The following is a 24585-nucleotide window of genomic DNA, read 5'->3' as shown; positions in this document are numbered from 1 at the left end:
GTAGGGTGCAGATGTGAGTTGGATTAAGGGGTTAAATAAACCACATTAGTTCCCTTTGAGTTTGCACACCTAAAGAGATGACGCAAGGAAGCACTGAAAACTTGCCATATCCTTTGGGCCAAAGGTTTTCTTTTTGGTTTGTTGGTCAGGTTGAAAAATAGAAATTGCTGTTCAATCAATCAAATACCTTTATTGGCATCACAGCATAAAACATTTCAAGTAACTGAAATAACTAAAAAGACAAGGGTGAAGCTATCAAGGGTTATAAGGTCACGCTATGGCCGTGTGCATTTGGATATTCTGCTACGCCCAGTCTATTTCCCGAAAGGATAGTTCGTTGGGAACCCTGCTGAGTAAAATTGTGGCTAAAACGGAAGCTACTAAAGCAGTACAGTCATACCTTGGGTTGAATGTGCTTCGGGATGAGCGCTTTCAAGTTGCGCTCCGAGGCAACCTGGAAGTAACAGAGCGCGTTACTTCTGGGTTTCATGGCCTGCGCATGCGCAGATGGTCAAAATGACATCACACGCATGCACAGAAGCGACAAAAAGCGACGTGCGCGTGCACAGATGTGCAGTCACTGGTTACATTTGCTTCTAGATGCGAACGGGGCTCCGGAATGGATCCAGTTCGCATCTAGAGGTACCACTGTATTATCTTTGTCCCGATCTACCAGGAGAAACCTTAATTGGCTTCTTCTTGAAGCTGTGGGCCAGATGTCGAAGATTTTGCTCAGCATCAGTTGGCGAGGTCTGCTGTGTAAAGGGCAATTAAGAGAATGTGGTCCATTGAATTGGGTACTTCTTGATTGCAGGCACACAAACGGGCTTGAAATGGAATGTGTGAGAATCTGCCTTTGGTCACTGCAGAGGGGAAAGCATTTAGTCTCGCAAGCATAAAGGCTCTTCGATGGGAAGGGAGTAGTAGATCCTTTAGATAATTGGCACAGGTTCCGTAGGGTGTTGTGAAACCTAAGGCCTCTGGAGAACAAGATCTCGGAGTATGAGGTAACAAGTGCTGTCTTTCGTGGTCATAGTGCTGCTGCTTGATTAATTGGAATGTGTGATTTTCGTCACATACTTTGAGGCTCTCGAGGGCAATGGATTTTGTCTTGAATTGCTCAGTACCATCTGGATAAAATACGGTCTTCAAGCGTAGAGGTTAAGTAGAAGTTAGGTGTTACTCTAACCCAAAACTTGCCATATCCTTTGGGCTAAAGGTTTTCTTTTTGGTTTTTTGGTCAGGTTGAAAAATAGAAATTGCTGTTTAACATAGGACAATCCACTGGGGAACTTTCCGATGCAAGGCCCATTGAAACTGATAGGAAGCCTGCAGCACAGCAGCCTCAGCGGACGGACGGTGGTGTCCTCATTTCATCCACCTTGTAAGCAGATCCCTGCCTCCTTCCACTGGCACGGCAACCTTTTGTTTTCTGCTTGCTTCCTAGAACTTGCAATATGACTCACATGGACTTTAGCCTTTGTGTCTGAAACACAAACTGCCAACCACGCCAGCATCAATTAGGTAAGGCTGATCCAACTACAGGCAGTAAAGGGGAAAGGAAAGGACTTTAGTCAAGCCTTCTTGCCAGGAATAGTTCCAGGGTTAAGCTTTGCCTTTGTGAGAGGCCTCAGACAGGCTTCCCAGGGATGCAAGGAGGAGAATGTCTCATCAGAAGGGGGGAAACTCTCTGCCGTTTGGTGATAAACCAGGGATTTCTCAAACTGTCTCCTTGAAAAGTCCAGGAGTTTCTGTGGAAGAACTCCCTGCGCTTCCATGAGAAAATGTCAGCATTCCCTTGCAATGTGCAGGGGGTGCCATTGTTTTTTGGATCCTGGGTAGGTTTCTAATTTTAGGTGAGTTCACCCGGGTGACTTCCTTCTCCCAGGGAGGGGGAGAAGGTCACTGAAAGCAGGCAGGTGTGCAGAAAAACACACATACCCGCCCCTGCCCCCAATATTCATTTCTTAACCATGGAATCTGGGTAAAAGTCAGATTCCATAGAATTAAATAGAATCTGCTTGAATTTGTATGATTTTTACACCCCACACCCAATAAAATTAAAACATACCTTGGTAGACTGCAAGGAGGGGGCGTCCCAGAGGCAGCACTTGCCAGCAGCAGAAAAACATGGATCCAAATAAAGGATCCACTTTAACCTTTAAGATTTTTGCCCAGGCAATGACAATAAAACCTCCAATAAATCACAGAACACACCTGATGGTGGTTGTGAGGGAATCGGTTGTAAAGGTTAAGAGGATCAATAAGGATCCATGTCTCGGATCTCTGCTTTTACAGCACGGCCATGCAAGAAAGCACAGGATCTCTCATTGTTTACCGCTAATTTGAAGGAGATAGATATAATCTGTGATCTGAGTTTGTTTTTTAAGGAGAGTAGGCAGGTTAAGGAGTACAGTGGTACCTCAGGTTACAGACACTTCAGGTTACAGACTCCGCTAACCCAGAAATAGTACCTCGGGTTAAGAACTTTGCTTCAGGATGAGAACAGAAATTGTGCTCCAGCGGCGTGGCGGCAGCGGGAGGCCCCATTAGCTAAAGTGGTGCTTCAGGTTAAGAACAGTTTCAGGTTAAGTACGGACTTCCGGAAAGAATTAAGTACTTAACCTGAGGTACCACTGTATTTATTTCACTGGATCAGATGTAGGGGTGTAGGAGCGTGTGTGCATGCGCACGCACATGCATGAGCACATAGACTCTTTTGCTGGCTCCCCACGGCCTTCCTCTCCCACCCTCTCAGCCACTACTTCCCCTTCACAGCTGCTCAGATGCTGCACAGAGCCATAAAAAGCGCATAAAACTGAAAGCAGCAGAAGGAAAGCTGCTCTTCTTACTCCTCCAGCTCTCTCTCCTTCTTGGTGGGGAAATAAGGTGTCTAACCTCCCCTCCTCATGAGCAAGGGGGCAGTAAGCAAGGGGGTGGGCTCAGAGGCTCTGCTCATACCAGAGGAAGCTACTGAGGCACACACGGGTCACCCCATTCTAGGCTCCACTCTAAAGAGGGTCTCCCAAAGTGGTCAGTGTTGCCCCCTGGCCCCGGGGTCAATGGGACTGTGCAGGGGAGGGTAAATAAAGGCCTAGGGGTAGAAAAGGAGGAGTTTGCGAGGTATAGTGCAAGAAAATTAATTAGGAACTACGGGCCTCATCAATAAAGGGAATGGGAATGTACAGAGTGCACCTCCCTTGCCAGGGAGAACCCTCTGTATTTAACAAGGGTGTTCCATAATACAATGGTATTCTCCATAGTCCCAGACCAAGCTGCTTCATTGCGAAAAATCTGTATACAAGTGTGGAGTTTGATATTTTTAAAAACTATCAACAGTGTCAAAAAGAATAATACGAACACCCCTCTTTTCAGTGCTGGGCCATTTTGCCACTTGAGGCAACCCCCCCCCCAAAGAAAAGTACTGTGCCCTCCCCAAGGGCATGTCGCGCTGCTCTCCCACATCTTCCTCTGCAGGCCTGACATGCCAACACCATCCCCCCACTTTGAAGTGAATGGCCCAAGATAAATATTTCAACAAAACATTTTAAAATGGCAGTTTCATGCTTGCTGTCCTGCCATGTGATACCCAAAATCTTTCTGAGGCAGCACATGTGGAAGGCACGGAGGTGTCACTCCTGAGGGTTGTAAGTTGCCCATCACTCACGCCCATCATGCGCGCCTGGGAGACCTCCTTTTTGGGATTAGACCTAGCATCCCATTCTCCCACATCCTTCTGGAGAGGCCAGCCATTGCCGGAGCTGCCTTGCCACCAGCTCAACATCAAAGCGCCTTGTGGAATCCCCTGCAGACAACTGCATTCCTGGAGACAGGCCATCAGGAGGCGTCTCCACTGCAGTGGCCAGGAGAGGAATGAGCGCAGAGAGAAGACATGCCATGGTGCCTCTGCAGCAGCACAAGCGGCGGCCACGCTCCTTTGCCCCAGGTGAGGCAAAACCTGTCCCCTTCCAATAGTTAGACTTCATCCTGAATGGCGCACTCCTCCATGGTCTCCCGAGGCAGATGGATGCCACCAACATTTTATACTTTTAAGAGCATGCGCGCCTCCTTGCCCCCCCCAATTGAGGGGGCCTAGAGCCACGCAACTTCAGCACACCCCACAGCAGGCACGCATGACACCAGCATGCTCCATGGTGTGCTGACATCACTTGCGCACGGTGCAAGGCATGCTGACGTGTGGCCGCCCCGTGGCTTGCCGCTGTAGAACTCTGGGGAGGCTCATCCATTTCATCAGAAATACTGGTGAGGGGCCCTGGCCCCCCTGCTCCTCAGCACCTGCAATTCAGAAGCAAAAGCGCCCAGCACTCAGGTCGCGTGGTCTAAGAAGTCGTCTTACACTTGTTCTGAGAAGCACTGCCAGGGTGGACAGTTAGCTCACTTGGCTAGTACTGATAACCCCAAGGTTGTGGGTGGAATCCCCATATGGGCCACCTGCATATGCCTGCGTTGCAGGAGGTTGGACTAGATGACCGTTGGGGTCCCTTCCAACTCTCCGATTCTATTATGGGATTGCCTTTTTGAGCATGTAGCCTAGCCTAGCGCAGCCCACTCCAACAGGTAGTGGCTTTCCTTCTCTCACCTGTTCTGTCTTCTGTCTCCTTAAATGCACTCCATTGATTAGCTCTTCTCACACTTCATCTTCAAGGCATCACCGCCACCTGCTGGTGATATTTTAGTATTGCTGCTGTGGGCTCCAAAGGTATCTGTTGCCTTCAGGCACAGTGAATTAACCATGCAGTGCCCTTCAAGAACAATTCAGCCTCCCTCCCTCTTCTTGGGGCTCTTTACTGAGCCTTCATCATCTATGCCTTGTCTTTATGGAGCCCTGCAATGAATCTGAATTGTGGTTTCAGACAGGAACACTTGAGAAACTGCTGCAAGAGCAGTCGACAACCTGCAGCACGGAACTTCTTAGGAACTGGTTAGGCTGGATGGTAAAAAATGCAGCATCCTCAAAGGCATCTTCTTCTGCAGCCGCCGCCGCCGCCGCCGCCTAACCTGGCTACTTCTCTGGAACATATAGTTTCAGATGCGGTCATTAGTCCAGAGCAAATCAGACCATTGCTGTCCACTGCTGGAAGATGGAGATAATCTTTATCCAAGACATGAGTCTATGGCTGTCAATCAACTACTAGAGCAAAAAAGCCTAGCTAGCTGTCCTGCATCTAGAAAAGCAAGGTAAGTTGCCATTCCCCACCCCAGCTACTTAAAAAAAGAAAAAGAAAAAACTCTCTCATCTAAAATGAATATCCATTAAAAATTCACAGGTCTCACCCTTTAACCTGCTCTCACCTCCACCCCAGGCCTAACCAATTACCACCATTTTACGTCTCAGGCCTGCCAATCAAGCTTATTCTCTTCTACTGGCCAGCAGGGCCGAACCAAGGCAGTTTGGCACTCCTGGTGCAATGAGAAGAAAAAATAATAATAAAATGGTGACCCTTTCTCAATAATTGTGGGCAATTTGTGAAACCCAGACACATTCTCAAATAGACATTCATAGGACATCAACTTTAATTTGTACAGGACTGTGGTGAGGCCAGCCCCCCTTAGAATTATACCCCAGAACACTTTGCAATGCACAGGCGTTCTTCAGCAGAGAAATCAAATGGGCACCCAGGTGAGAAGGAGGCATTCTGCTGCATCCAGACATTCTATTTGCTATCCACCTTTCAGCCCTGACTGGTGTAGACTGTCTTGAGGGAGGAGAAGGGAATCAATTTAGCATGGTTTGTACTGAGTTCCTACTAATTCTTGCAGGGGTGTTCCATTGAGAAGACATCAAAACAAACCAAGCCACGGTTTGGGTATCTATTCAGCAGGTGTGCCAACTGCATTTGCAATTTTTACAAAGTTGACTGAGGGTAGAACTTTTTATGTTTTGGTAATTAGTGCCTCATTTCTCAACTGATCCACTACTACTTTAACTATGTGACCCAGACAAAGAGAACTTCAAAACAAGGCAGGAAGTGCAGTCTGCCATGTACCATCAAAGGATATTCCTGCTACCCCTGAAGAAGTCAGAAATATAAAAAGGGTTCAGAGCCTTCTTTGCAAACGTCTGAAGTGTGCTGCCACTCAAGAACTCCCAAAAAGGACACCGGAGCCAAACAACTGTCATTTAATCTTTAACCCCCCCCCTTAAAGATGACTTTCCAATTTACAGTAAGACAGTTCTAACAAATTCATTCCTTGTTCACAAAAGAGAAATTATATTTAATAATTTCTGCCAATAAATAACATTTTTTCACCATTCTTCTTTAAACGCAACTAAAAAAAGAGCAAGAAAAGAAAGGAGTCAGCCTCCAGACAATGGGCAAACACGACTTCAGAATCAAGAACCTCAGTCCTCACCCACACCTTTCCTGGGTTTTGTGATTCCACCTTTTCTGGGATGGAGCCAAGCTGGCACGAGGCTCTGGTAGCAGAATCAAGATTAGCTAAACTGGGGAGGTGCAAGCAGGCTGCGGCACCGTGACAGGGCAGGTTCTCTTCAATCAGGTGAAAGCACCTTTGTCCTGAAGTTTGGAAGACCCACTGTAGACTCCCCTCCTTGTTACATGCACCTTGCTTTTTCTTGCTTTTTTAAATCATGCAAGACAATTTTTATTTTTTAAAAAAGGGTGCTTATAGGCAACCTCACAGTAAGGGGGTAGCACACACAGCCTTTAATACACTGAAGTCCCATGGGCTGGCGGGCTTTCTTGGCTTTTAAAATGTTTCTTTTTCTGCTTTTGTTGCTCATGATTGTCCCTGAAATTAAAAAGCAAAACGACGACGACAGTGGAGTGGTGGAGAATGGGTGGGATGATGAGCAGAAGCAAGGCCTCTTGAGGCATTCACGGCTCTAAGACAGATTCGCTGCTGGTTTTTCAGGTGGGGTGGGGCAGCTGGCCCAGGAGCATTTCCCCAGTATTTGGGTGTGGGGGGAATTAGAGAGGGCCATCTCATATCTAAGCGCCCCTCCCGCCCTGCAACCCACCACTGCTCTGGTCAGTAATCCCCACTCCCCCATGTAAAGCTATAGCACTGGACAGCTGGAATTGCCTGCTGGGACCTCACGTTTTCATGTGGTTAATGGCTGCTCCTTTCAGAGTATGGCTTCTTAGGTTGTCATCTTCTGACCACAGATACCTCCAAGGGTGCTATGGGTGCAACATTCCCTACCTCTCAACCACTTGCCACCTCACATGCATAGTTCAAGGCAGGGGTGAAGAACCTGGGCCCCTCCTGATGATGTTAGGATTTTAAAAGGCCTATTGTTCCTTACCACGGGCTGATGGGAGCTGGGGTCCAAGAACATTTGGTTTAAGGGTTAAGTGGGTCTCCAGCGTTTATTATGGTTCTCATCTGGGTTCTCATCAACTTCACATTTTTGGTTAAGAGGGAGCCCTGGCTGAGATCAAGGAATGTCTCCTTGGCACTGGGCCTTAGAGAAGCTGGTGCTACGTCCATGCCAGAAAGGGGTGGTAGCCTTTCCCAAGTCAGAGGAGAGAGGGGAAACGCAAGGCTTCAGCGCTGCTTTCCACACAGCATTTCAAACTCTAGTTTGCTAGCACAGGGGTGGGGGGAAAAGAAGCAGCAAGGATCTCCAGGGGAGAAAGGGTGGACTTCAGCACACAAGACACTGTGCCTGTCTGTGTCTTCAGGGTACCAGGAATTTAGCTCACTCTTTCCATGAAAACTTGGGGAAGCTAGCTGAGAGCATGTTACAGAAGGCGCATGAGCTAAGGGGGGGGGGGTAAATTAACACCCACTCTCCCCTCCAGCTCCCCACCCCTGAACGCTGCATGCTGTGAGGAGGAAGCAAAGAGGCCCCAGAGACAGCGTTCCCTTGGCAACCAGAGCATAGGCTTGGCCTGACAGCCAGCGAGTCATGTCTTTGTACATGGAACAGGGAATACATTTTTCTTTAGTGTCAAAGCAACCCTGAAGGAACAGGAAAGACCCCAAGTGGGCCCTCCTGCCTCAGAGTTGCCCCTCCTTGGGACAGTTGCCCAGCCTGGCTGTTTCAGCAGCTTCCCTTTCCTCCAAGAGCAAATGGAATCCTGTCAGAACTTTGGGGGAATAAGGGGCACCAAATGGACATATTTTTAAGATTACTATTTCACCTGAGAGGAGAAAAATCAAAACAGGGAACAAAGAGATGCAGGAGGAGGTGAAGGAAGGACATACCTGGCTATTTTGCAAGAATCAGCCAAGAGAAGGGCCCAAATATTTCTCGCTTTAACAAATCAGCAGTCCAAGCGCAACATTTCAACTGTGTCTAGTGAGAGAAGAGGGACCATGTATTGTTGCCATGAATTTAAACTTCCAAAAGCTGGTGAATGGGAGAAGCATGATGGCTGTTATCTTCCCAAGAGAGAGAGATAGGATTGTGCTAGCCAAGCTTTATTCTTGTTACACCAAAGGGCCCAGAAATTGTCCTGTGACACCAGAGCTCCCAGCAGTGCCTTCCACATGGCTCCCTGGGCTATATAGAGACTTCTGTTCACATAGCTGGGCTTGCTTGCATATTCACTCAACATGTATGTAATGCTCACCTCGTTTGGAAGGTCTATCATATGCATGTTATGCACACATGCAAGGAAGCCCAACCACATGGGTGGAAGTTTTTGTATGTTCCTGGGAACATCATGAGAGCAGCCAGCAGCAGCAACAACCATGTCAAGCCAGGTAGATGCAAAGGTGTTAATTCCCTTTGAATCGTAAGAATCTGCAGTTCTTAAACTGAAGACACTCCACTTAAAGCCAGATTGTCTGCATCCTACCAAGCAGCAAACATGAGATCTCTCTAGAAGAGTTTGCTATCAGTGTTGTTCTGAAAGAGTAAGTGCCATGGTTTTCTCCAACAGAAGCCATAAGAGGTGTGCATAGCTTTAACATAAATAAAATCCCTTCATCTTCAAGAGGAACAAATGTTTGCACTGTTTCAAAGCACCCATTCATGTAAAAAGGATAGTCATGAGTACATAATCCCAAAGTTGCATCTGCTCCAAAATGCAAACAAAGCTGTTTCATAATTCTCAACCAAGATGTGAAATAATTATGAACGGAGAAAGCCTATGTTCAAAGTGAAAAATAGTCAGCAGCACTGTGATTAAGAGGCATCCTTTTATGCAACACCTCTATGCTGTCTGATTGTGTCATTTGCTTAAGTCACTAAGTTACAAGAGGGCAGAAGAAAGAATGGCCCTGTGGAAGACTGCTTCAGACATACCCCAAACAGTGCCTGGAAGGGTCATGGTTGAACTCCAGGAGGAAGGTATCTGCACCACTTTCCAATGAATTACCAAGTTTGGCTTAAATAATAATAATACAATTGCCACCGACACCTGGCTTCCATCAGAGTCAGGATAAAAAAAACTAAACAGGATCAATTCTACACACAGGGTTCCCTTCTTCCAAGCACATCTGTTTGGTTGCTATTCTTTGGCACATTAGAACACAATCCCCTTGCTTCCAACTCTGACTTGAATAATATCCCTCAAAGAATGAAGACCTCAGGCTCAAGCTGCTGACTAAACAGTTTCTCCTCAAAAACCCCACTCAGTTCTACCGAAGTTTCTCCATACAATGTAATTTGGCTATTCACTCACACTAAAAAGAGCCAAAAGGATTGCATCTTCTCTCTTAAGATTTGTCCCTCTCACCAATCTGTAAAGCCGACCTGCCTGTGACTTCCTTTCTGGCAGTATGAGAAAACATACTGCTTTCATTACAAAACGGGCACAGTACATTACCCCTATACTCACAGGTCACCTATTCAGCTTGCAGTAAACATTTTGCACACATCTGTAGAGCCCTTAGTGGTTTTTGCAACACTTGGCAGAGAACAAGACTGACGCATTCTGTCAAACAATCAATCATGTTATTATTATACTTCAAGAGAAGTGCTAAGGAATCTGCCCAAAGGTCTCCTGCCCTTTGCAAAAGTTACAGGTTTAGGGTTTCCAGATGCAAACCTGGGAGCTGCACATTTTACATGGCATAAGTGCTTGCCACAAGTATGCCAGAATTTTCCATAGTAAACACAAAGTTATGATGGCCGGTGGGCACCGTGAAGCTACCTAGCATGTGTTGTGGCCCATCAGGGCTCCTGGCCACGAGTGAGCCTCCTTGCAAACACCCTTTCCACATATAGCTACTCTTGGTCATCCCATTTAAGGTTTTGGGGTAATGAGGAAGAAGGAAGCAGTAGTGTCTCCTGTTACAAAGCTGAAACAACCTGCCTCTTCACTCATGCTGCCTCTTAAAAGGAGCACAATGAGGTTGTACCCTAAGCTAGTCACACTCGATGAGTAGATCCACTTAAATTAATGGACATGACTAACTTAGGTCCATTAATTTCAGTGGGTCTATTCTGAGCAGAATTAAACTGAATACAGCCTGGCATTGACCAGACAAGAGTGGGATTAGGCACTCCCAGAACCATGAGCCAATGCTGATGGGAAATGCTTTGATTGTGAAAATTTGGTCCAAAACGCTGTTGATCACAAAACGCTGTAGCATCCCTTTGACGCTAATTACAGGGGCCGGAGTATCAGCCGTTCATTGCTGGCTGTGCCCTTGAGATCACCGAGAAGCCCTTTATAGTCAGCCCAGGAGAGCTTTGCCAGTTGTACGCAGGAGCCAAACGTGCCCATTATGCCCATTCCCCCCTCAAGGGAGACTCCCAAGTGAGCACCCATTTATAACCACTGTGGGTTTTTCTACTTGTCCCACATAGGATACACAAAGACAAAGGAAGCAGTGCTGCTGATGTGCAGAACTTAACCTTTCCTCCTACACCTCACGTTTCCCACACTATCCAGGTAGAGCTAAAGCCATGAATTGGAAATGAAGCGGGTTCCTGGGGGACATATCACAGAGAGATTTTGTGCTGGAGCTCACATCATGGAGCATGGGAGAGGAATATTATGTGGGAAGAAGGGAAAGTATCTCACTCCTAAAATACTAATTTTGTACAGTTTTTTTACATTAAGAATATGAGTCCATGACAAACTGTGGAGGTTAGTTTCCTGTCAGAGAAAATCACATAAATCCCACCTGTGTGATGTCAAATATGGTTATGTTCATGGAACGACATGAGCAACCAGCTGGGTGAACTCAAGATGAATGGAGACTGCAAGATCACATTCATCAAAGCCCACCTACTGGTTTATTCCAAGAGAATTCATTTCTCTCCTGAAACTGGATTCCTGAAGGGAAATCAATGGCAACATCTGAAGGGGCAGAGGCAGGATTAGGTAGATCCTTTTCTCCAGTTCCAGACATTCACCTGGAGCTGATCTGCGCATGTCAACATTTGCCTTGTGACACAGGATTCCAAAAAGGAGAAAGTTTACCAATTGCCCTATGCAACATGCCTTTAATGGAAGTCAACTGCTGGAGCATCAGATGCAGTGTGAAATAGAAGAAACACAGCAAAATCTGGGAGGAGAAAAATGTTGCTTTCAAATGAAAGTTGCCACTTTTAAAAAACAAGGATAACTTGAAACGGTTCCATTATAAAATCAGATCCCAGAGCTGCCCTGGGTTGTTTCTGCTTCCCTTCCTCCCACCCCACCCAGCCACACGCACAGGCTCCTTCCCTCCTGGCAGGGACAGGCAATCTGTACAAAACAACACTTTATATATGTACTAGTATTTAGACCCATTCCTAAATTAAAAAAAGATGACTTTTTATATATTGAACATAAAATTTTAAAAACTTACAAAATGGTCACCTCTCTTACAGAATGGATGCAAACTGGATTATGGATGTGCCTCCAGGCTAAGTTGGTTTCTCCCCCCCCCCTTGCCCTCCCCCTTCATAATAAATAAATAGAATTCATTAAGTTTTGGATCCTTTAGTGAGACAGAGTGGGCGGCGCCTGAACTGTTACTGGGCTTTCTTCCCCATCCCGTTCTTTTCCGCAGAGTTTGTGGAGGTTAAGTTCACCGGCCCGTCGGGGTGCTTGGAATCCTTGCGTGGCGGCATGCGCTCATTGACACGGTCCAGTCCCCTTGCTTCTTCAAAGCTGCGGATCTTGTGCTGTGGCGAAAATCCGCGGATGGCTAGAGTGGAGGAGAAAGAGCGAGAAAAAGGAATCAGAGCAAGTTTCCAAGCCTGGTTGCTCAAATGTGCACACATACCATCCTGCAGTTACTATGCAGAGCTGTGACTATGGAGCATGCGTCTGACTTGGGGGAGGTGGTATGGGGTTTGTTTTACACCGGACAGGACAAACTATTATGCCCATGATGTGAAAAGACGTCTCTTTAAGTAAGGCTGGAAATATTTTCCTCTCAGAGCTGAAGATATTATGAAAGAAGGATTTCTGTTCACAGTGTGTACATTCATTCCACTGGTCACTGTTCAAAAACACATTCAGTTGGTTTTTGCACTGCTTCAAAAGCCTGCTGCATCTGTTTGAGTAGACGTGCCAATGAGACAAAAAATATATATACCGTATTTTCCCCTCTATAACACGCAGATTTTTTTCTCCTAAAAAGGAAGGGGAAATGTCTGTGCATGTTATAGAGCGAATGTATGGTCCCTGGAGCAGAAAAATCAGGCAAAAATCAAATCGCGCTTCACGGAGAAGGGAAACCTGAAAAGAGGAAGTGGCTGCTTTCCTGCATTCTGCCTCAGGGTCTTACTGCCCACCCGCCTCTGTTTCATTGCTGTGTTTGCTGAAACGGAACAAAGAGCAGGGAAAGCCCCTCCCCTCCAGGCAAGTCTCTGTGCTCCGGTACTGCTGGGGGAGAGGGAGAGAGAGAAGGGAGGGAGGGAGAGAGAGAGAGAGAGAGAAGGAGGGAGAGAGAGAGAGAGAGAGAGAGAGAGAGAGAGAGAGAGATGGCTGGCTTGGGTGGGGGGAAACTTTTGCCTTTCTTTCCTCCCTCCCGTTAAATCCCTCTCCTGCATTCCTCCCCTCCAGGCAAGCAGAGGGGAAAGGGTCGTCTCTGTGTCTCTGTGCTCCGGTACTGCTGGGGGAGAGGGAGAGAGAGTGGGGGAGAGAGAGGGGGGGAGGGAGAGAGAGAGGGGGGAGGGGGAGAGAGAGAGAGAGAGAGATGGCTGGCTTGGGTAGGGGGAAACTTTTGCCTTTCTTTCCTCCCTCCCGTTAAATCTCTCTCCTGCATTCTTAGCCAGCTGCTTCTCTGCACACCCCTCTCATGTCCCTTCTTTGTTTTTCCTTCGCTCCCCACTTAAAATGTGGTTACAAAGCATAGATCCACATGGATCCTCAGGATCTTTGCATTGGGTCACCCCAAATTCACCATCAGATCACATAGCATGTCCATGGCTACAGCCTGCACCAAAAAAATCACGCACCCACTGTTGCCTGGGGCTGCAATGGTGCAAAAACGTGGTTACAAAGCATGGATCCACAGGAATTCTCAGGATTTTTGCATTGGGTCACCCCAAATTCACCATCAGATCACATGTCTGTGGCCACAGCATGAAGCACAAAAATGATACATCCACTGTTTCATTCAGAATGTTTTTTCCCTTGTTTTCCTCCTCTAAAAACGATGTGTGTGTTATGGTCAGGTGCGTGTTATAGAGCGAAAAATACGGTACATGTATACACTGTAGGAACAGATGCCCTCTCAAACAACATTCGATGCTCTTAAAACTGACTCTCCAGCCTAAACTCCTAGGCAAAATTACCCCTGTAAGGGACTTTCATTAGTATTGCTTTTTTCTCAGTACAATTCCTGGCCTAATCTTGGAAGAAACAAAGAATCAAGTCAGATATGTGCTCAATAATCGAGGCATTAGTGCAGTGAAACAGCAGCATAGTTTTGAAAACTGAAAAACATAAAATCAAAAATAATAGTGAGGACTAAATCAAAGTCACATACTTCAGTACAACACCACACACTCACAACACAACAAAGAATGGGAGAATGAAACTAATCTTTGGATAAAAAAAGCAGTAGATATATTTTTTAAATCTTGCATGACCAAGAAGGGAATGCCAAGAAAAGCCTCAAGTGTGACAAGGCGCACATGTGGAATAGTCTTGTTCTCTCCATCAGTTCCAGAGCAGAGCACATTTCCTTTTGCACACTGTTTCTGAAAAAGCAAAGAGCTAGAGGAATTTAGAATGGTTATTTTTTCTGCAAAGCACAAATTCCTTTAAAGATTGGGAAAAATTGTGTCTGCAGATCACAGAGGTACTTGCCACATGACTGTGGTAAATGAGAAAGTAAGGAGACAGAGCCATTTGACGATTACAGCTCTGACAAGCCTACCCACAGGGAAGGCCAAAGGTGGTTACTGGACAGCAATATGTCCTGAACATCTTCATGCTCTGCAAGAAGAGTCACAAAGATGCACATTCTATGGCTTTGTTCAGGACCAGTTGCAAGCACTTTGCTGCCCTATTCATGGTGGTGATTTTGAGAGTGCAGAGGATTCTGCACCACATTCCTAGAGCCCAGCTGCAGAGGGCCTGCTCTGCATGCCCAAAGGTCCTGGGCTCAATCACTGGCATCTCAAGGAAAAGGATCTGGGGCGATTGCTGGAGTGCAATATACTGGATCCATTGCCAGTTTGAGAAAGTAATACTGGGCTAGATGGACGGGGCAGGACAGATAAGCCAGCCTTGTCCAACAAACTGGCTACTCTCAAGATGTTTCAGATTACAACTTCCATCAGCCGCTGATACAAACCTTTCGAGAGGAACACCAAAAACACAACTTGCATGCTGCTTCTGGCAAGGCAGGAGCCCCACTGGAGTTGTGCCACTCTAGGCAGCTGCCAAGTCTGCCTACCATGGTTGAGCCAGCTGCAATACTCTTGCTGTAACTCAGCACAGCTAGAAGTCTCAAGGGATGGGTCCAATTCCACACCGTAGCCCTGAAGCCAACATAGAATGGTAGGCTTTGTTCATCTAAAATAAAAATAATGTCACAGTATGGAGCATTATATCTCCATGGCTGTTTGAGCCTACCCAGTTCTAACGCTATGATGAAGACCATGTAGGAGAGATTATAGAAGCAGGGTAGAGAGTTTGACGGATGCCTCTGTGAATCCTCCCCATGTGGATGGACCCCAGGGGTGGGAGGTGTGCCAGGCCATGGCCCTCTCCCCTTCTCCCCCTTCTGGTGATGCAAGAGTAAAAAGCGTTCGTACTGCTGCTGAGAATAAAGCTCTTGGCGGGGGGGGGATCAGCAGACACACAAACCATCACGCTTCTTGCAAGATTCTAGCCATACCTTCCCGTGCCTCTACCGCTTCTACTGTGGCTGTAATACAGAAGGAACAGTGGCATGCAAAAATGAAGACAGAAAAGAGTGAGTGAACTTTAACATAACCATGGTTGTTAGAGATCTACAACCCTCCCAGTCCCAACCGAGGAGGATTGTGAAGACAACCAGTGGAAGAGGATGGTGGCAATAGGGCAGAGAGACAGAGGGGAGTTATAGTTTTCTTCCTTAAACCTAATTATCCCAAGCCCCAAGGGGAAAAAGAACAGAGAATGGCAGGACTGGTTTTTCAAAACCAGGAGTCCAATGGATGTCGTGGAGGTAGCTTCTTCCATGACTGATAGGACCAGGCAGCAACAAATCCCCATTGCATGCATTTAATAGCCACAGCTGCAATCAACAGCACATGGCTGGAACCAACACATATTTTCCTCAGAAAAGAGTATAAAAGAAGGGATACTTGCTTGTTCCATGCTTCAGCCCCAGACGTAACCTGCTTTGTTTAACACCAGATCAATCCCACCTCCCAAAATGGTTTCATAACTATGTCATATCATTTCCTATGAACAAAGATCCTCTGCTTTTGCCATCAAAAAGCACCCACTCTACCTTTGCACTGGGATTTCCAATAAGGCAAGCAGCTCTCTATAGAAACTTTAATCTGCACAGTGTTCCTGCATGCCCCTTCAAATAGCTGGTTTGGTTATGGCCCCTGCCTTTGGAACCAGCTGCCCTCAGACAGCCGCAAAGAGATCTGCGGCAGTTGTTTCAGAAACAATACAGAACAATTCATATTTAGGAGCACTTTAGCAACATGTATTTTGCTGAGCTTTGATGCTCTAGCTTTGATTTGTATTTTCAGAGCATTCTAGCACAACATACAACAAATTAACTTTTAAAATAAATAAAACAGATCATGTCTGAGCAATGTCAGGGGGCCATTCTTGCATGTTGGCCTGTGTGGTTCCAAACTGCCAGAGATGACTACTGTAAAGTGTGTTTTGCCATGACAGTTCATGTTTCTTTAAATATATATTCATGTTAACTTCTCACTTTGCCTGGGAGTTTCTAAAGCAGGCACAGGCAAACTCAGCCCTCCAGATGTTTTGGGACTACAATGCCCATCATTCCTGACCACTGGTCCTGTTAGCTAGGGATGATGGGAGTTGGAGGGCCGAGTTTGCCTATGTCTGTCCAAAGGTACATGACAGATTGCCAATGGATAGAATTCTAAAAACACTGAGAGTCCCAGTAACCCAGATCATCCACTAACAAGACCAAATTGCGTATAAAAGTGTGTACTAAATTTCCATTTAAACAAAATAACCATATACACATACAACAGATAACCACAGCATACACATATATCAATATCATGAAACCACAATGGAGCACTGGTTAAAATCCAGTTCAGTAGATTTATCAAATCTATGTGAAACAGAAGTCCTAACTTGTTGGGAAAGAGATTTGTGGTGGTGCCACAGTATCGCTTCAAAAAGAATGGTGCTTTGGGGTGATGCAACAGCTGTGACAATAGGCCCTTGGTGAAAGCACACCATGGCAAAAGGGCCATGCTTCCTGGCTGGCTGTTGCGCACACATGCACTATGTAATGGTGGGGACCTTTCTGATACATGCCTAGAGCACAGCTCCCATGTTTTCAAGATCTGGCATATCCAGGCACTATCTTCAAAGGCTTTGATGGCATCAAACGTTTTTTCCAAGTGTTGAGAGTTCATACTGGAACTCTCTGATATGAAATACATGGATTGATCTGAGTTGCACCTCAGTGCTGGAACTGCTGGTGATAAAGCATCCCTGTTGAGGCTCTTCATTTTGGGGGGCATAACGAAGAGGTCTTGGTTTCTGTGCTGGGCTGGAGCTGGATTAAAACATTACCTGACAGCTACAGCATGCAAGTTTGTGAAGACCAAGACAAAGTTCAGGATCTCTGATCTCATGATCCAGGAAACAAGTCCTGTTTTTCATGCAACAAATGACACATTAAAGGAGACTGAATGCCTCCCTGAACACAGTGCTGGACCTTAGTGAAAACCACTGCTCAGCCAGCCACAAATCCCTCTATGCAGCCTTGGGTAAAGTTGCCAGCTCTCAGCCTCAGGATTACCAGAGGCTTGCATGGGAGAGCACAACCTTAAAAAAACAGGTGTGCTAAGACATTGTTACTGATGGAACACTGGTCTCAGAGACAATTCTAGAAGGAGATAATTTGGCTTATATTAGCTAAGTAGCTATTTTTTTAAAAAAGTGGAATGAATGGAGGTATGAAACTGACTCGGATACGGGCCTGAGTAGAGCTGATGCTCTGATGTACAAAGGGAGAGTTTTCAGGCAATGAGGACAAAGGCAGGGAAATGTAAAGTCAGGGATTGGTTGGGAGATGAGGAAGGAGAAACTGCATGCAGAAAACAAAGTATGTGTGAAGATTAAATGTGACAGAGAAACAGGAGGAAATGAGCAGGAGAATGTGTTCTCTTTACTGAAGCTCAAAACAGATCCTGTAAAGTTACAATGCTCATAAAATTCATATGCTTAATTTCAGTGTGATGACGCTTCAGTGGAAGCTTTTAGATGCTTATGTTTGGAGGTTTCTATGAAGCTTAAAAATCCGATGTAGCAATAGTTAAAAACAGTCAGCCAAGTTATTAGACTCCTAGTCAGTCTTTAAAGGACATGGTTCAGCCTGATTTATTGCAGAGCTCAAGAAAGGGAGTTCTTGACACCTACACCTTCATCTGCCAACTTCCTATTCCATTAGAGAGAAAAAACATGTTCAACTATCTGGAAAATTAAGTCTAGCCTTCCCCTGCAAGAAAGAAGGGAACTCACCACCTCCTTTGAACATGGAAGATTCTGCTACAATATTCTTCCATGTGAGAAATTTAAAATCTAGGCTAGCAAGTGCCAAAGCAAGCCTCTTTCCAACATTGATGAGAAATAAAATCACCTGGCTCAATGCCAAACATGAAGGCTGGCAGCAGAAAAGGATTAAAACGCTAGATCACAGGGTTCCCTCTAGAGAATGGGTGGGCAAACTAAGGCCTGGGCCAATCGCCTTCTCAATCCAGCCCACGGACGGTCTGGGAATCAGCGTGTTTTTACATGAGTAGAATGTGCCCTTTTATTTAAAATGCATCTCTGGGTTATTTGTGGGGCAGAGGAATTCATTCATTCCCCCCCCCCAAAAAAATATATAGTCCGGCCCCCCACAAGGTCTGAGGGACAGTGGACCGCCCCCCCTGCTGAAAAAGTTTGCTGACCCCTGCTCTAGAGAGACATGTTGCTATAACTCATTTACTGACCTCACAACCAGTCATGATTGCCCACAAAGCTTGACCTTCAGTGCTATCTGCAGTAGATTAACAAAATTTAACACAATATCACCTTAATGTAGGAAAAAGCAAGCGTGCTGTTCTGGAAGAGTGTACACGTGACAAAACAGGAAGTATACACTGGAGCTGAAAAAAATATTTGCAAATATTCACAATTTCCCAACACTTCAGATTTTGGGTGTGCAATTTTATCTCAACATTAAGAATGCTGAGTTCTTACATTTGCTGGGATCTCTTGATTGCTTTGATTGTGGCAGGTGTGAAAAAACCCCAGAGCTGTATCAGCTATTGACAGTCACAATACTAAATGTCATTGAAAAAGAATGGCCTTCTCTAAAACTTTTTCTTATGGGGAAGTGTGCACAGGCAAACAATGATGCATGAAGAAGACTCCCTAAAGATGCATCTAGACTGGTAGGTTTTGGGGTTGCTGTTTGTATGATCTGCCACGGATATTCACAAAAGGAAGGGACAAATTCCAACACTGCACAACATGATGAGTCACTATTTGTACACGTGTTTGTGTACAAATGCTTTTACCTCAATTCAGGAGGTATAAGCTTGTATGTCAGTTTCAGGGCAGGATGAAGCAAAGGCCAAGCAAGAGCAAGGAAGTTGTAGCCCAAAGCCAACAGAGAGCAGTAAGAGCTGGATCTCCTACTGAGCAGACCTGTGAGCAAGTCTGACCAGGAAGCCTATATAGGGATTTGGGAGAACTATCCAAGCTGCACTGACCTGATGGTGCACATGGGCCTCCTTGCAGACACATTTGGCCAAAGCTGGCTGGCTGGTTGCTTGCAAGCAGAATCTCAGATTCACATCTCATAAGTTGCCTGTTTAAGATCAACTGTGTGTGTGCTAGAGTCCTAAAATGCTGAGCTAATTAATCTCAACCCAAGTCTTGTGATGTCTTTCTCTTCCTGGTATTTGCTTGTACCCCTTGCCTAGATTCTTTCTTTCTTTTTAAATAGTTGTTTGTGGATTTGTCCTATTGCACTCATCCACCTAATTTCACCAGTTTATCTCTTTCAGTAGATGCTAAACCTGGCTGTGGCACTATACTAGAGGGTAGGAAAGAATGATCTACAACCAGAAACAGCTTAATAGTTTTAACATCTGGTATACAGCTATGAGAGTGCCTCAGTGCAACAGTGTAAACTTAAGTTTTGTTTTCTCTTCATCAAAACTGCAATGGGTGTATATGGAGCTGACAATTGTGCACAGATTAGTTACAGTCCATGAAGGACAAGAATGAAATGATATAAAAAGCCAAGGAAAAAGTGGTCTGCACACATCATAAGCACTGGTGCCTGTGCCCCAGCCCAAGTTGTCTGAGAAGGACACACAAGTTGAAACACCAGCATAAATGTCCATATTAAAAACCTACCCAGAAAGAGAATCTCAAACTCACAGCTGTTAGTTTTCAATGTTAGCACTGAGAACAGATGGGCTTAGTACAGGAGGGAACAAAAAAGCAGGCTGATGGCATTTGTACATGCTCTTACACAGCAGCAGAAGTCTAAAGGGCAACTGCTGTTAAAGAGATGAAATCTGAATAGTTGTTCAAAGAACAGATTCCAGAACACTATGCAAGTTTCAAGTCTCTATTCCCAGCAAGATCACCAGCTATGACAACATCATACAAATGCCTTGGACGAAATCCTTCCCTCAAGTCCCATTGCCAGGTTTCTATTAAATTAGTCCAAGTGTTCTCAGCCTCTCCTATTATTCTCCTCTAAGCTTCACTCACAGAATAATAGAATAAAAGAACTGTAGAGTTGGAAGGGATAACAAGGGTCATCTAGTCCAACCCCCTGCAATGCAGGGATCTTTTGCCCAACGTGGGGCTCAAACACAGAACCCTGAGATTAACAGTCCCATGCTCCACCAACTGAGCTTCTCTCCCCCCCCCCCCATTCAGTGCCAGAGTTAAAGGCCTGTAAGCTAAAGCCCATCTTTTCTGGTGACAGAACTGCAGATACTAGGAAGGGGAAGGGGAAGGGGAAGGGGAAGGGGAAGGGGAAGGGGAAGGGGAAGGGGAAGGGGAAGGGGAAATATCAGTGCCTCCCCCACAAAACCTAGATGATCTCTTAACACATCACACCTAGTCTTATCCTGCACATATACTAGGAGTGCCAGCTTGGCCCCGCAACCATCAGTGCCCAGGGCTGTGGGTGCCATGCAGCGTGCATGGCCTTGGCACCAAAATTTGTGGATGCCCAGGCCCTTCATGGGGAATTTTGTGGGTGCTTGGGCACCCAGGGCCCCAGGGAGTTGGCACCTATGACATATACATACCCGTCTGTAGAGTCTGTTTCCCCCCTGAGAGGACTCCCAGGGGCAGAGTACCTGTAGGAGTCAGTCCTTTGAGCATCAGAACACTCTCACTCTCCTCCCTGCAAGAAAAAGAGGCAAAGTGACCAATTATATCTGATCCCACCTCTTAGGTTTCCTCAGCTGCACACTCAAGATCTTTTTAGGGAACTACTAAACATTTTAATGTGCGTGAAATTGTTACGTTTGTAAATACGTGATCCATAAAGCTGCATTTAGAGCTGGGATTGGATACACCTCCCTGTTGAGCACATATTTGCTGGCCTGTAGACAGGGCAGCAACAGGCATGATTTGCATGCAGGTCCCCAATTCCATCTCTGGCATCGCCCATAAAAACAGAAGTGAGGAACCTCTGGCCTGTGGACCAAGTTGGGCTCACCTTGGGTCCCAATTTAGCCCCAAAGGCCTTTTTCCTCAAACCACAGCCACCTGTCTCACACCTGACAACAGGTGTAGAGCAGGAAGAGACCCAGCTGAATCGGTTCCATGACTGAGTTCTCTGTGGGAAGCTCCATCAGACAGTCAACCCCTGCATAAAGCAGCTTTGCCAGCTTCACACTGCCCTTCCCAAGCATGCGACAATGAGCTGGCTGTCAGGCACTCAGAAGATGCTGGGCAAGGGACCTTTGACAGGTATGCAGGCACATCCACCTGTCCTTCGTCTGTTCTTATATCTTCATAATTGAATCAGGTGACTGACAGGTGGGTTAATCCCACCAATAAGTTGAAGTTGGCCCATGAGGGTAGGGACAGATAACAGTCTGGTCCACTGGGCCAAAAATATTCCCCACCTCTGAATTAAAAGAATCAATTTCACATGATGGGAAAGACCTTTGCCTTGAGACTCTGGACAGACAATACTGGGCTAGAGAGAAACAATTTTACACTGTACAAGGCAGCTTCCAATCATGTGTAAAACAGCATTTAAGAATCAAATCTTGGGGTTTTTTTTGGGGGGGGGTTGGAATCTATTGATCAAAACAAAAATCCAAAGTCCACAAAGGTCTTGTACCCCCTCCCCAATTATGATAGAAGGTGGAATATGAATGTACTAAGAAAAAAATCCCTGAACAATCCCTACTGACACTTTACATCTCCAACAGTCCTGCAATGGGAGCAGCTTGGCTGTAACATTTACAAGACCACCACTGTGTAGGGTCTTTCCCACAGAATTGGCTCCCTGCCGGGAGAGTGCAAATCCCAGGTGATAGTCCCACACGAATCAGTCCTGTAACAGTGGACTTTTAAACATTTAACATGCACTGGTCCAAGACTTGCCGACCTTTCATTCTCTGCCCTGGTGCAGCCAGGGCAATCTGGCAAAATGATATTCCCTCTCTCTCAAGCTGGGATTCACCAAAGCGAGCAAACTTACCGAAGAACTGAAAAGACTCGTGCCATCTTCCCAATGGCTCTGATCTTATTCCTGATGATCTCTTTACGGGCAGTGGTGCCTCCTTAGGAAAAAAATCAAAAAGGGTTTAAAAGAATGAGGGAGGAAAACAACTAAGGCTCAGGCAATGCCAGTATGAAGCATCTGCTTGGCTCTAGGAAAGAGAAATCCGATTACAACTTTACAGCTAAATTCCATAGAATGGTAATGAACTGAATGAAAGGGGCAGCAAGTGATGGACAGAATGACACACAAAGAGGAAGTCCAAACAGGGGGAAGTAGGAGCACCAGAAGTAGTAGGACAAGTGTTGATCGGAGCAGCAGACCTCTTTGCCTGCCCAGACATGTTTGACCACAGTACACATGAGATGTAACATGAATGACTCAGCCATTGAGACACAGTTTTGCAAGGCAAGAACACAACTACAAGCCCAAGTGAGGGTGAAGACATCAGGATGCTGGGCTGTGCTTGCAGAAGGGAGAGCGGTCACACAAGCACCACCTTTGGCATAGACGCAGACAAAGGAATGGCTGGAATCTTGTGGTTTTGCTTGAGTCCTCAACGAATACAATGTGCTAGGGATAAGTACACTCCCTTTTACTACACAGACCAAACATGGACTGAAAAGCATGGAGGTTCTGGGAGCTCAACTGTACACTGAATGATAAATACATCTCCTCTAAGCTAAGATCTTCTTTTTTAATTGCCCGACTATGCATTAAGAACAGGACAAGCCAAACTGGAGAACTGACATGCACCAATGGATCAGCCATGCACAAGGTGGCTGCATTCAAACGTCAAAGAGAAACGTGACCCCCATCGCTCGGGTTCCTGGTGGAACACAACAGGGTTGGAAAAAAGAAACAAAAACCAAATGCACCACGTTCATGTTAAAACTGATGGGGAAGAAGGGGGAAATGGCGAGACTGTTCAACTAGTCAGCTATTCAAAATCCACTCCAAGGAAATCTGGTGGCACAGGCAGTGAGAATTAAGCTTTTAGCAAATTCTAGCTGGGTACCTTTCGGATAGCTTGAAATGTAGTTATCTTCAGGGAGAGGAGACACCAAGTAACAAGGAGATGAAGACAGAGATAGAAGAAACAAATTTAAATTTCCATGGGAGGGAGGGAATAACATTTCTTTTTTAAGTGCAATGGGACATGAAGGTTAGCGCTGGGTCAGCTGGTAGTTCTCTTCTGCACCTGTGTCATGCTCACTTGGCTGTCAGACTCCAGACGGACAAATCAATTTTCCTTCTGTCTCTCAGATGCATAAGACTCTTAATCTCCGGGGCAGAGGTATGAGCCCCACATTGGGCAGAAGATTCCTGCATTGCAGGGGGTTGGACTAGACGGCCCTCGTGGTCCTTTACAACTCTACAATTCTATAAACTACTAGCAAGGGCCAAAAAGGAGGAGGTTGGATCTATTTCTGCAGATTGTGCAAAAAGGATGGAAAGGCCAATCCAATGACCAATGATCAAAAGAACTGATCTAGCAGTGCAAAATGCCAGTATTTTTTAAACAATTAAGCAGCAAAGGAAGACAGCAAAAATTCCTATAATTGTAATAATATCAGAAAAGTAGTCTTCAGTTTTCCTGCATACTTAGTTGTCACTAGTTTAACACTGCACACTGTTGGGTAGCCTTCCAGAGAGTTGGCATCATAGAGATGCCCTTGCCTGTTCAGTCTTTGTGCCCCCTCTCGCAGCATTAACTAGTTGTGTGGGTTTCTCGAGCACTTCAGGCTGAACCTTGGGAAAGCCAAAAGCCCCCAGAAGCATGACCAGTAGTTTTGCAAAAATACATGTGTACATTTTGTTGCAACTGTCACAGATGCATACGAAAGAGTGCCCATGATGATCAGCTGCTCCGCCACCCACAGGCTCAGAATATTTCTGAAACTGAGGGATTTTTTTAATCTTATAAAAGATGGGTGCATATCTACAAATGTACTTATGCAGTTAAAAATGTGCAATTTCTTTCAGAAGTGAAACTGAGTGGACTGGAAGTTGATTAGTATATCTGGACAAGCCAATTTCACAACTCCATCCATCTGTATTGGGGCGTAAGGAGCAGCAGCAGATGTAAATGAAAACTGAAAAGGCAGCTGCTCACGCTGGTCAGGCTTCCTCTTCCTAACTCTCCTTTCCTCCTTCATTCCATCTGAACAAATACCAAGTTACTGCTGCTGGATCAAGTGGGAGGTGGGAGGGAGGGCGCAGAGTGGCTCTTATTATGCTAGAGAAATAATTGTCTGTAAAACAGCCAAAGACAGTGAG

At 45.8% G+C, this 24585-nt stretch overlaps 1 protein-coding gene across 4 annotated transcripts in view; it reads right to left on the bottom strand.

The window, feature by feature from the left end:
- Positions 1-6126: 6126 nt before the first annotated feature.
- PPP3CC (protein phosphatase 3 catalytic subunit gamma) overlaps positions 6127-24585 on the bottom strand; it is a 78039-nt gene continuing 59580 nt past the window's right edge. The window contains exons 11-15 of one of the 4 annotated variants that reach the window (XM_083713620.1): positions 23324-23350; positions 22285-22366; positions 20873-20970; positions 15232-15261; positions 6127-12081 (exon numbers count right to left, since the gene is read on the bottom strand). In XM_083713620.1, the coding sequence (XP_083569746.1) occupies positions 11906-12081; positions 15232-15261; positions 20873-20970; positions 22285-22366; positions 23324-23350 (413 nt within the window). In that variant the 3' untranslated portion in view covers positions 6127-11905. The remainder of the gene's footprint in view (positions 12082-15231; positions 15262-20872; positions 20971-22284; positions 22367-23323; positions 23351-24585) is intronic. The other 3 variants (XM_083713621.1, XM_083713622.1, XM_083713623.1) reach the window with 3 other exon arrangements.

This window comes from Podarcis gaigeae (genome assembly GCF_964106915.1).
Source record: "Podarcis gaigeae genome assembly, chromosome: 15".
NCBI lineage: Eukaryota > Metazoa > Chordata > Lepidosauria > Squamata > Lacertidae > Podarcis > Podarcis gaigeae.
The sequence above is the reverse complement of the archived record's forward strand: the minus strand, read 5'-3'. Positions and strand labels throughout refer to the sequence as shown.